The sequence below is a fragment of the Octodon degus genome, unplaced genomic scaffold (assembly GCF_000260255.1).
Source record: "Octodon degus isolate 3935 unplaced genomic scaffold, OctDeg1.0 scaffold00021, whole genome shotgun sequence".
NCBI classification, from domain to species: domain Eukaryota; kingdom Metazoa; phylum Chordata; class Mammalia; order Rodentia; family Octodontidae; genus Octodon; species Octodon degus.
In genome coordinates, this window is record NW_004524597.1 from 19,051,504 (window position 1) to 19,063,698 (window position 12,195).

The window sequence follows — 12,195 nt, forward strand, 5'->3', positions numbered from 1 at the left end:
CTCTGGGATTAGAGGTTTATCTGCTACATGTCAGTTCTTATACTGACCTGGGGAGCAGAGAAGGACCAGTTCAGGGAAGAGAAGAAAAAAAAAAAAAAAAAAAGGATTTGGCTATGAATGCTGCCTGTGGCAGGGAAAAAAAGAAGGGGAGGGAAAAGGCTCCCCTTTCTCTTCCCCACTTTAATACTTTGTCCTCAAGCCACATTGCCCTCTCACTGTGAATGGTGAGCACCTACTTGTTGGGGTACTTGCGGAAAATGTCCTTAATGACCACAATGGCTTCCTGGACCACATAGTTGACCTTGGTCTGGATGAGATCGAGCAGTGTGCTCACACAGCGCTCTGCAGATTGCTGTGTGGGAAGAGGAAGAGTGTGTGGGTAAGGTCCTTTACCTCATTTCCAATACAGCTGTTGATGACCATGCCTGGGTCAAGAGCCTAAGTCATTCCTTTGTTACCCCTTCATCACAGCAGAATAAAACATCCTCCCCTGATAATGCGGGTGGGGTGGGGATGGGAGAATAGCAAGTGCCAAATGATGGCCCCAGAATAGCAGGGACATCCAGGCTACAGAGAAACCAGAGGCAGCACTCCTGAGAGCAAAGAGGTCTTCACAGCTCCGGTAGGCCAAGCCTTGAGGGTAGGGACTCCTCATCTGACACTGCTTATGTGTTTCAAAAATAGGCTCTTATGACCAAAACACTCACAAAATCTCTGCCTGGGACAGTTCTTTTGCCTTTATTCCCACATTGTGCTAATGGCCCAGTGAAGGAGAACTCTCAGGATGCCATCATAAACATTAAGGGGAAAATGCCTCAAGGGGATCAACCACCCCAAAAAACTAGTCAGCAATGGGCCCATTTAAGGGGAGTCTGCTTTAATAGTTAAAAAATCTCTCCAAGCAGAGGACAGGAGGATGAAATGCCAGGCACAAGGTCTGGAGCAGCCTGGGGATCCCAGAGAAAGTCTTGTGTGTAGCTGAACCAGGATCCTTGCCAAAGCATCCAACAGGCAGAGCCCCTACCCTAGAGCTCTCTGGAGTAAAGCTAAGTCCATAGGGCCTTCACCAGCTGGTGGCTGCCCCACTATCTTGGTTAATGCTGGAGAAGGCTAATTTTATCCACAGCGTTTTGAAGGCCGAAAGGAAACACAGTGAAATGGAGCCCAACTGAACCTGCAAAAGGGGCACTATGAGGGCTCTGGTGGTGACTCTGAAGCCTTTCTGGACTACAAACACCTGGTAGACAGAATCAGGTGTTTTCCTGTTTTGAGCCTTTCTCCCCTTCTCTGGCTGCAGACAGAATCCCAGAGCCTCCTCACCTCCACCTTGATGGCACAGCGGCCAATGGCACGCACAGCTTTTCTCACAAAATCCACGTCCACTTCTGTCGCATACTCTTTCAGCTCTGCCAACACCTATGACCCAAAAAAGAAAATGGATAGAGGTATCTGAGTGGGGCAGCCTCTGGAAACACTTCTGGATAGTGGGAATGTGAAGATCTGGAGAATTATGAGACTCGATGTGGAAGGCTGAGGGGAAGGAAAGACAGGTCAAATGCCTCCAAAGGAAGATAGGGAATGACAAGCTGGCAGGGCTGCACAACCGTTGTTTTAGGCTTCCACTTTTCTTTTTTGTGGTGCTGGGGATTGAACCTAGGACTTCATACATATTAAACAGTTACTCTATCACCAGCTATTATCTCCAGCCTTAACTACCACTTTTTAATGGATAGAGTTTAGGTAATAATAGGGAGAATATTCTTTAGTAACAAAAATTACAGGGTTTTTATATGCTTACTAAGCTACATGCCCCATGCTGAACATCTCCACTGGATGAAATACTTATAATAAAATGACAAGCTGACCCAGAGAATACAGCCAGTGGGAGATGGAACTAGCCAAAACTAAGGTTGTGGATGAGACCACCACACTGCTCACCTGGGCAATGTTGGCCTGGGAAGCCAGGCGGATCATGATGTCTAGCTTTTCCAGCTTCACATAGATGGGATCATTGTACTTTACAAAGAACACCTTCATCTCGTGCTTCAGGATCTCAGGCCTGATGGTAAAGTAGGATTCCCCGGGTAGAAAAAAATGCAAGGCATAATAAGCTACATGAGAAAACCCTGTCACAACATCTTTTGAGACCTTTCTGGGGTCTGAGGTAGAGCCTGACATATAGGGAAACAGAAACACTACCACAGTCTCATGCTTCTGAGCAGAGGGCCCCTAACAAGCCTGAGCCTCCTGGGTACTGCCTATCTGAGCATATCTCAGGAAGGGAAAGAAATAGTTCACAGTTGAGGGCAGCAGGTACCAGGTAAGGGCTCTAACCCCAGCCTATGACCTCAGGCCTTTGTTTCTCACTCAAGAAATAGGAATGACCTACAGGAAAGTGTTACAACTGGCAGACCTGAGTCTGCTAATCCAGAGAGGTCTGACATGTGGGAACTCAGACGTTCACGTTGTTGCAAGTGGTAAAGGTTGTTCAGGGTGCCCAGATTATTTATACAAACAATATGGTTTATGCTCAATGCCTTTCCTTCTCTGAGTCTGAAATTTGAAGGAAATGAAAACTTTGGATGCTGAGTGTCAATTAGACTCCCCTGGACAGAAATGCTCTATACACTTCCTAATTCATTTCTAGGGACAAGATATGCTCTATGTGACCCCTGCTCCCCACCAAGTGAGGGAGGAGCCATGAGAATGTCTCCCATGTGTGTTCAAAGTGGTTGGGATAGATATATAGTTACATTCTGTTAATGAATAGAATGATTTGTTCTAATGGTGTTTGTAAATAGGATCACAAGTCCGCATCTTGTACAGCAATTAACCACTAAGAAGAATATATGCAGTGTATTATTTGTTGAAAAAAAAAAAAAAAAAAAAAAAGAATGTCTCCCATGGGCTCTTCCACACTCTATCTGTGTCCTTCTCTATTATGATTCAGTTGTGTGTCCTAGGTTATTCTTACAAATCTTAGGTAGAAGTATAACTATGTGCTGAGTTCATAAGAGCTAGTAGTGAATCTGTGAACATGGGCTCAGTGCAGGGGATCCTGACACAGATACCTAACAGGGCGGTTGTGACAGATTTGAGGCACTGGCATGATGGATGCCTGTCTAAAAGGTGTCACTTACTAGGCAGGAGTTGTCACCAGCCCAGTATATTCATGTGCACCACTGCTCCATCAAATGCAGTGCCCTTCTGACCCCAACTGGCATTTCCCATGGCATTTTTCTTAAACAAGGAAACCTCAGAGAGGTCACATGCTAACTAAGCCAGGAGTAAGGGAACATTCACCACTCAAATTCCTACTTTTATGCCTTTTTAGAACAAAAACCAGAAGCATAAAAACAAAATGACAACTCAAAAATATCACACTTTTTTTCCTATCATTAGGAAAAAAAAAATAAAGACAGAGGGTAAAGAAGGGACAATATGAGGCAGAGTGTGCAGGAGCCCTGGTACTCAGTGCTGTTGCACAGGCTGCAGTGGGGGAGGTCCTGGCCAAGAGAGCAACAACCTCTGGTATGCCAGGGGTGGAGGGGGGACAAGGACCCTATGTAGAACAACAGGAAGATGATCTCTACAATCAGAACTTGACAAAAATTGCCCAGTCATGTGTCAGGGCTTGGTGGGTCATGCCTGGATGACACAGACAACTTCTTAAAGGATTTACCATGATAAATATAGCACAGAGAGCCTTTCACACTAATCTAGATCTGTAAGGTCCTATACCTTATTAAACCTAGTGGCACAAGGTCAGTGGTATGTAGAGACCTACACCACAACATTCATACCTTAACTGCATTGCTTATGAATTTTTTTTTTTTTTTTTGCGGAACCGGGGATTGAACTCAGATCCTTGCGTTTGCCAGTCAAGCGTTTATCCTACTGAGCCATCTCCCCGGCCCGCTTATGAATTTTATACCTCCTAAATCTTCATAAATGTTCCAGTTCCATCAATATCTCTGAGACTAAATGTGTATTAAGAGCCAGACCAATGGTAGAAGGAGGGTGTATCACTTTCCAATAGGGAATGAATTAAAGTGGCCCTTCTCTGTGTTGCCCTGCTCCCAGCAACAAGGCCTGCTGCAACTTGTGAATGTGAAATAGTTAGTTGCTATTGCCAACTCCTGGTCACTGAGTGAGCCACTTGACAAAAAAGGCTGGCAATAGAACTCAAGAGGCTAATCCTGCCATGGAGCTGTTGGGTTCTCTCACTCAGAGCCACCACAGAGAAGGGAGACCATTTCAGAGAACTCTCAGACCCAGGGCTGCTTCATGTATTGTAAGCCCTGCCCCCCAGACATTTCTCTTGGAAGCAGTGACTTTCAGCAGTCACCCTCAAGAGAAAGAGGAAAAAAGGCTACACAGCATTCGGCTGACTCTGCTGTACACCTCCCAGGCCTAAACACTGGTGCAAAGGTCAAAAGTTTCTCATCATCTCCTTATCTTCCAACCTTAGGGAGCCTGACTAAAGCTAGAAATTCTGTCTCCAGGAAAAATGTGTGTGTACACACACACAAAATCCATTTTTTTTTTGAGACAGATTTTTCACTATGTGGTTCAGGGTGGCCTCAAACTCATGGTGATTTTCCTGCTTTAGCATCCCAAGTGCTGGGATTACCAGCATGCTCACTACGCCTAGCTAATTATTCTTTAGTCTTCCTTATTAGGAACTGGTCAGTTTCCCTTAAGTATTTCCCAGGGGTATGCACTATGGTACATGCGTGTGTCAGCCTTCATACCTTTTCTGCACGATGAGATTAATGTTACGCAGGGCCACATACTGCAGCTCTGGCTCAGCTGACAGCAGTGTGACCAGGGGTGGAGCCAGCTTCTTCAGCAATGTGCCATAGTAGTCCAGGTCCTTGGACAGCATCTCCATGAACTTCATCAGCACCTTCACAGCAGAGAGCACCACAGCAGAGTTGGCATGGGAAAGCCTCGGTGTGACCCGTTCACAGATGCTAGGGTCCAGGGTTCCAAGCAGGCAAAAAGAAGAGACACAAAAGGAAAAATGTCCTATTTTTAGTTATTAAGTAATGTGTCTACTGTACAAGGAAGATCTAGATCCTAAGATTGCTTCCTTCTAACTGACCCCAAGCAGGCTTAGGTCAGTCAGTCTGAGCTTCAGTTTTCTCCTCCATAAAGCCAAGATTATGACAGCTGCTTCAAAGGTTGCTAGGAACATAAGTAAAACACATGTAAAGAATCACCACAATAAACAGCATGGTGATGCACACCTGTAATCCTGGCATTTTGGGAGACTAAGGGAACAAGACTGAATGTTTGAGTTATTATAAAAAATAAAAGGGCTGATGGTCCAGCCAAATAGCTCAGCAGATTAAAGCACCTACAAGCAGGTACTGGGGCCGGGGGCTGATCCCCGGGCCTGCCATGCCCGCCCCAGAGCCAGGTGAGGCCCAACTGGGCAACCTGTACAACTCCTTCCACTTATTAATTCACAGTTTCCTCATTTGTAGAAAAGATGGTGGACAATGGTACAACGTCCTTCACAGAGTTGCTTTAAACAGTATCTGGTGTGCAGAAAACATTTAGCAGATACTCAGAATTCAGTTAAGCGATGGCTTTCTTGCTAGCCATTTCCTGACTTGGCTACATGACAAGGGTTTTGCCAGCTCTCAGGTCAGGCTCCGTTTGCACCACAGAGGAAGCTACCTGACTGTCTGAAGCCACACTGCTGATCCCTGACTCTGGAGAGATGGGAAGTGGGCTGGCTCCCTCCAAGTGTGCTTGAGGATGGTACGCAGGGCAATCCCCTAGGAAGTGGCCTACTTGGGCCTGAGGCCAAGTTCATGGTTGGGAGCTTCCAGAGAAATGGGTCTCGCTGGACTGGCAAACAATGGAAGGACTGCTCACCTTTGGGCCTCACGGTCATCCTTGGGTGTATAGTTAGCCAGGCAGTCCAGGATGAAGATCTGGCCCCACTCGGTGCACTCATTCAGGGCTGTCAGCAGCTTGTTGATAGACTGTGGGTTCAGGTCAAGTAGGTTGCTGCTAGGGTGAGATTCAGCAATCTCTGAGAGGGCAGCCACTGCATTTGCTACCACCTGGTTGGGAGGATGGAAGGAAGAGGCTGAAGGTGATGCTTCTCAGCCCAGAGAGAGAGGGTAATGACTTTGGTAGGTCAGAGCTGGGATATCCTAAAAAGAATATGACTCTCTTGGCAGGGTCCGGAGCCTCAAGGCCTACCCTAAGCACTCACCCTCCAAACTCCTGTATAAATTAGATCTATAATAAGGGCACCTGAGGTATAAACACAAAACAAAACACAACAAAAACCAAAACCATGAAAGGTTCAGTTCTAAGTGCTAGTAGTAGAAAGCATTTCAGCTACCTAACCCAACAGCCCCCATCTACCAGTTCACTCAGTGGTTGTCAACTGAGCTTTTCAGACCTAGATTTGTGTATATCCCCTCCTGAAGGAGGCTGGGAGTGGATGCAGCTTGGGATACAGAGGGACTGACCATGGGACACTATGGCCTTTCACCCACTTCTACTATAGCAGTAGTGCACACATGTGGTCTGCAATGTTCCAGTGACAGAAACTGTAGTGTCCACTCAGTGATGGGGACAACTAAGGCCAGGTGTTTGAGTTTACACTTCATTGTAAATAGGCCCTGCCAAACCACCCTTCAAACTGCTGTTATCACCCTGGGGGAGGAGACTGGAGTTCCCACCCAGTCATACTATGTTATTTTAAAGGTGACTTTCCTTCTGCTTTTTTTTTTTTTTTTTTTTTTGGTGGAACCAGGGATTGAACTCAGGTCCTTGCGCTTGCCAGGGAAGCACTTATTCCACTGAGCCATCTCCCTGCTCCAAGGTGACTCTCTACAATCCTACAAAGACGTGAAGAAAGGGGAAAACCATATGTTGAGAGCTTACAGGCAGTGTTGGTGAGGAGACGGTGACAATGTCAGTGACCAGAAGTAGAAGAAGGGCACGAGTATTGATTGCACACTTACTGTAAGCCAGGCCAGTACAGCCTTCCCAGCACTCCTGCTAACTAGAGGCAGTGAGGTCCATCTCACTGAAGAAAAAGAGGCCTGGAAGGTTAGGCAGCTTGCCCTAAGTTATGCAACTAGCTAGTGAGGGTGCAGAGAAGGGAGTCTAAGTCTAGCTTATCACAAGCATGGTATCTGAACCACCACAAGGCACAAGAACAACCAGTCCATGTAGCAAGCATCTGAGTACTACAAACTGAGAACTGCTGGCATAGGTCCAAACCAAGGTCTCCCTAAGTAACTCGAGATAGTGAAGTGTCACTGAGTAGCAGTGGCATACCATAGGGTTGGAATCGGAGATAAGATCTTTAAGGGTGTCCAGGAAGCCCTGATCTTCCACTAACTGGGCATTGATGTCATGGAGTTTGGCTACACACACAGCCGCTGTCTTGCGCACATATGGGTCCTCATCCTTCAAGCACTTCCGAAGTGGCTCGCACAGGTATTCTGTGATCTTGTCAACTCGGATGCAACCCATGGTCCGCACAGCCAGGGCCCGGATGAGGGGGTTGGGATCCTCACAGTCCTGAGGAGAAGCAGTCATTTGACAGGGACAAGGGTGAGATGAGTCATCAGGGTTTTTTATTCTTCCTTGCCTGCAGCTCTAAGCCCTTATGGGCTAAGCAGTACCAACAGGATGCTACTAGGATCTCCATCAAGGTAAATGCCATGTAACAGACACAGAATTTGTCAGACACCATGTGAGTGGCTCTGAACATCATCTCTGACCCTCAAAGTAGACTTATAATACTGGCCCCAAAAGCTAAGGATTTCAGGAAGCTCACCCAAAGTCACAGAGCAGAGCTGTGATTCAAACCACACCAACCAAGACCACAACCCTCAATCATTCTCCTTTGATAGAAACACTCATTTTCTAGTATGGGAGCATCAATGGGGCTAGTAAACTAAGGTTCAGGTCCCTGCTTTGCTTCTCATCTGGAGGACAGAAATGTAGAACGGAGCAATCCAGAAGGAGAACACGGAAGTTCTCAGATGTTGCTGAATCCTGCTCTGCCAAAGGATGTAAAGCAATCCCTGTGCCCTTCCAGGGCATGAGAGGCCAGCAGGCCTGGTACAGCCTCACAGAGAATTAGTGAGGCTGAGCCTTGAGGTGAATTTCTGGAGAGAGAGGGAGCCATCTGCTGGAGGAAGACAGACTTAGCCTGTAAGGCAGAGACAGCCTGTCAGGAAATGAGTCTGTTTCCACCTAGAGCCACAGAGCGCCATCTCAAAAAACCCTAAAGAATGTGAAGCAGTGAATATCCCTTCCCCTGCTGCTCTAAGCCCTGATGGGCTGAGCAGTACCAAGAGGCTGCTATGGGCCTCCTACTGACCTTCACAAAGGTGTTGACAGCCATAATGGCCATGTCAGGCTGACTCTTGGCATAGTTCATCAAGTACAGGTATACCAGCTTCTTCAGCTCCAGGTTGTCTGTCTGCATGCAGTTCACCACATCAGGGAAGAGGGCACTGAAAGGGCAAGATGGTATCAGCAGGAATAGGCTAAAGACAGAAAGAGGAAGATTTTTAAGCAGCTAAAATTTTAGGGGCAAGGGAATAGTGAACAGGAAGGAAGCAGAAAGATTAACAGGATATCCTGGTAAAAGAAAGGTATTAGCTATGCAGTTACTATAAACATTAAGACAGAACAAAATGTAAGAGGACTTTTTTAAAATACTTGGCATTAAGCCCAGGGTTTTCATACTGAGGCACATCCCCAACCCTTTAAAATTTTTTTGAGACAGGGCTTTGCTAAGTTGACCAACTGGGTTCAAGTCTGTGGCCTTCCTTTTTCAGCTTCCCACAATGCAGGGATTACAGGCAAGTATCACCACATCTGGTCTACAGGGTAATTTGTTGTTCTTTTCATGGTGTTCAAACACGAACTCTGGAATCTGTCAAACCTAGCTTTGTCTCGTGCTAGTTGTATGATGCTGGGAAACTTCTTTCAGCCTGAGTTTGTTTCTTCATTTGCAAGAAATATCCACTATATGCAAAAAGAAACTCATTTTAGGGATGGGGCTAGAGATCAGTGGTAAATATCTATGAGGTCTAGAGCTGATTCTTAGTATTAGAAAAAAAGATAAACTAGACTGGGTGTGGTGGTGCACACCTGTAATCCCAGCACTTGGGAGGCTGAAAACAGGAGGATCACTACAAGTCTGATCTGTGTAGTTAAGAAGCTGTAGACTTTGTAATAAAATACATTAAAAAATTATTCATATATCCTCTTTAAAATAAAATTTTTAGGGGCTGGGGAGATGGCTCAGTGGAATAAGTGCTTCCGGGGCAAGCAGAAGTACCTGAGTTCAATCCCCGGTTCCTCAAAAAAAAAACAAGACAACAAAAACTTTAGTAAGAATGTATGCAATGTGTTAATTATTGAAACTGTTCTACCAATTTGATTTGAAATGAATAAATAAATAAAATAAAAAGAGAAACAAAACAAAACAAGAATAAAGCACATGAAACCTTAAAAAAAATTTTTTAAAGGTAAAAAAAAGACTAGAACAAAAATTTAAGGTTTCTTCAATATCTCCAATCTTACATAACTATATTAATTTGAGCAACAGATTTGACGATAAAAATAGATAATATATCTACCACTGTTTATCAGCTATACTTGTTTTGAAAATCTGTAACGTATATATTATTGTATAGTACCATTTTTGTCCTTGTTTCTTTTTTTTTTTTTTTTTTGGCAAAACTGGAGATTGAACTCAGGCCTTTGCACTTGCCAGGCAAGTGTTTATTCTACTGAGCCATCTCCCCGACCCCTGTTCTTGCTTTTGATTTTACTTTTTTTTTTAATCTTTTAAAATCAAAGCATTTATTTTGAGTGATTGCTGCAATTCTCAAGATGAACTGGATGCTGCAACTACTGCTCTCTTGGGTTTAGGTGTTGTTCCTTCACAGAAGTCATGCCTGGATCTGTGATATACAATTTTTAGGTGTCTCATTTGACCGGTTCCGGTGGTATTTCGCCTTTTAGCCTTTGCACTCCAGTTATACTTTCTCTTGCGCTTGGCGGGATAGCCACATTTGCCACAAGTCAACTTCTTTTTTTTTTTGGCAGAACTGGGTATTGAACTCAGGCCCTTGCGCTTGCCAGGCAAGTGCTTATTCTACTGAACTATCTCCCCAGCCACACAAGTCGAATTCTGAAGGTGGTAGGCCTTAGAGCCACAGCGGTGGCACAACGTGTGCGTCTTATTATGACGCTTTCTAAAGGATGACGTTCCTTCGTCATCTCGCTTGTGCTGCTGAGACCAAAGAGTTGATTTTACTTTTAAAAATAAAATTGAAAATTAAAAAAATACATTAAAGAAAAAAAGATAAACTCATGTCACAGGACTCTTGTGATAAAGATGGCATACTTAAGGTATCTGGCTCTTGATATGAGAGATTCTGGAGGGTCACAAGGAAGAAAAGATGAGCCACGCTGCTTTTACCATAAGGGCTAGTTGTGGCATACACTAGGAACCAGCAAAGTATGTATAGAGCATACGCTATTTGCCAAGCATAGTGCTAAGAACTTGGCATACTTTACCTCATTTAACATTCCCAAGAAGCCAGGAGAGTATACCCATTTCACAGGTAATACTAAAGTTTAAAAATGAAAATGTTCCTGAAGAGCCAGGTCTAACTCAAAACCCATGTTCCTGACCCCTATATATTATTACACTGGGTGGGACCTCTTCCAACACGGTATACTCAATGGTCCTGGAGGCATGATCAGTTCATCAGTCAGTCAGTCAGTGAGTTGTTCTCACTGACTGGTCTTCAAACTAAGTTACATCCCCAGTCCTTTTTATGGCTTTCAGACAGGGTCTTGTTAAATTGCCAATGGTGGGCTAGAACCTGCAACCTTCCTGTCAGCCTCCTCAGTGCTGGTATTACAGGCATGTGTCAGCACACCTTGCACATAGCCTTTTTTTTTTTTTTTTTTTGCGGAACTGGGGATTGATCTCCGGCCCTTGCGCTTGCCAGGGAAGTGCTTATTCCACTGAGCCATCTCCCTAGCCTCTAGCCTTTCCTGAGACATAAAATATGGCTGGGGAGACAGACAGCTCGGCAGCTTAGCACCTGCCTGGCAAGCACAAGGTCCTGAGTTTGAGCCTCACCACCCTCCCCAAAGTATGGCTAGAGATTTTCTGTTTCTGGAACCATCACCTCCCCTCTCAACACTCCCCTTCCCTTATTGGAAACTGAACCTAGGCCCTTCTCACTGGGCTCTATCTCTAGCCTTTTTTATTTATTCTAATTTTGAGACAGGGTCTCATTACATTGCCCCAATCTGTGATTCTACTGCCTCAGCCTCCCAACTATTGGGATTACAGGTATGAGCCACTGGGCCTGGCTTCCTTCTCAATTCACACTTTTACCGGCAAGGATATGGCAACACAGAGACTTAAGAGGTCCAAGGGAATTTCCTGAGCCCTAAGAAGCCGGAGTCCAGCTGTAGCCGAAATGGATGGATCACACTGATGATGACACACCAGGAACAGCCAGGAGCAGAGGAGGAGAGAGCCTGACTTGTTCTCTGAGGCCCATCACATTAGCAAAGCAAGGTCTTTTGAGGCAGAAAAACAAAGATGTTTCCTTTGTGAAGCAGTGTTCCAGCTGAGGGAGAGCAGCTTTGTTCTGGAAGGAATCAGACTTGGGAGGAGGCCCAGTCTTCTAAATGCCTGATACTTTGGTGCTGTGTCATCAGTAGGTCTCTGTATAACTGCTTCTCGTGAATTATTCGCAGGAGAGCCTTGCCAAAGGTAGCAACAGGTTTGGCAATCTATGAGGAAGTCTGCAGCAGATTGTGACACAGGACCTGGACAGGGAGCTGTCCCATATCAGCACCAGGCTTCTGAGACATGGAGCTGGGCAAGGCCTGGATAAAGCAGCTTGGATTTGGAATACAGAAAGACTGGGCCTACTCACTGACGTGCCATTAACCAATGACTGTGAGGCAGTCATTTTCCTCTTTATTTTGTTTCTTTGGCAGTTAAAAACATCATTGCTGGAGCTGGTGAGATGACTCAGTGGTCTAAAGCACCTACTTAGAACAAGCTTAGCAAAGCACAGGAACCGCGGTTCAATCCCCCAGCACCACATGCCAGCCAGCCCGCCCCCTGGTGGGCTGAGCTGGACACACACACACACACAC

General features: G+C 45.4%; 1 protein-coding gene across 4 annotated transcripts in view; it reads right to left on the bottom strand.

Moving 5' to 3' along the window:
- Positions 1–12,195, bottom strand: part of Ap1b1 (adaptor related protein complex 1 beta 1 subunit) — a 60,760-nt gene that overhangs the window by 19,428 nt on the left and 29,137 nt on the right. For all 4 annotated transcript variants that reach the window (XM_004628045.2, XM_004628047.2, XM_004628044.2 and 1 more), the window contains exons 4-10: positions 8,369–8,504; positions 7,315–7,560; positions 5,890–6,080; positions 4,755–4,976; positions 1,939–2,059; positions 1,321–1,416; positions 237–352 (exon numbers count right to left, since the gene is read on the bottom strand). In XM_004628045.2, the coding sequence (XP_004628102.1) occupies positions 237–352; positions 1,321–1,416; positions 1,939–2,059; positions 4,755–4,976; positions 5,890–6,080; positions 7,315–7,560; positions 8,369–8,504 (1,128 nt within the window). The remainder of the gene's footprint in view (positions 1–236; positions 353–1,320; positions 1,417–1,938; positions 2,060–4,754; positions 4,977–5,889; positions 6,081–7,314; positions 7,561–8,368; positions 8,505–12,195) is intronic.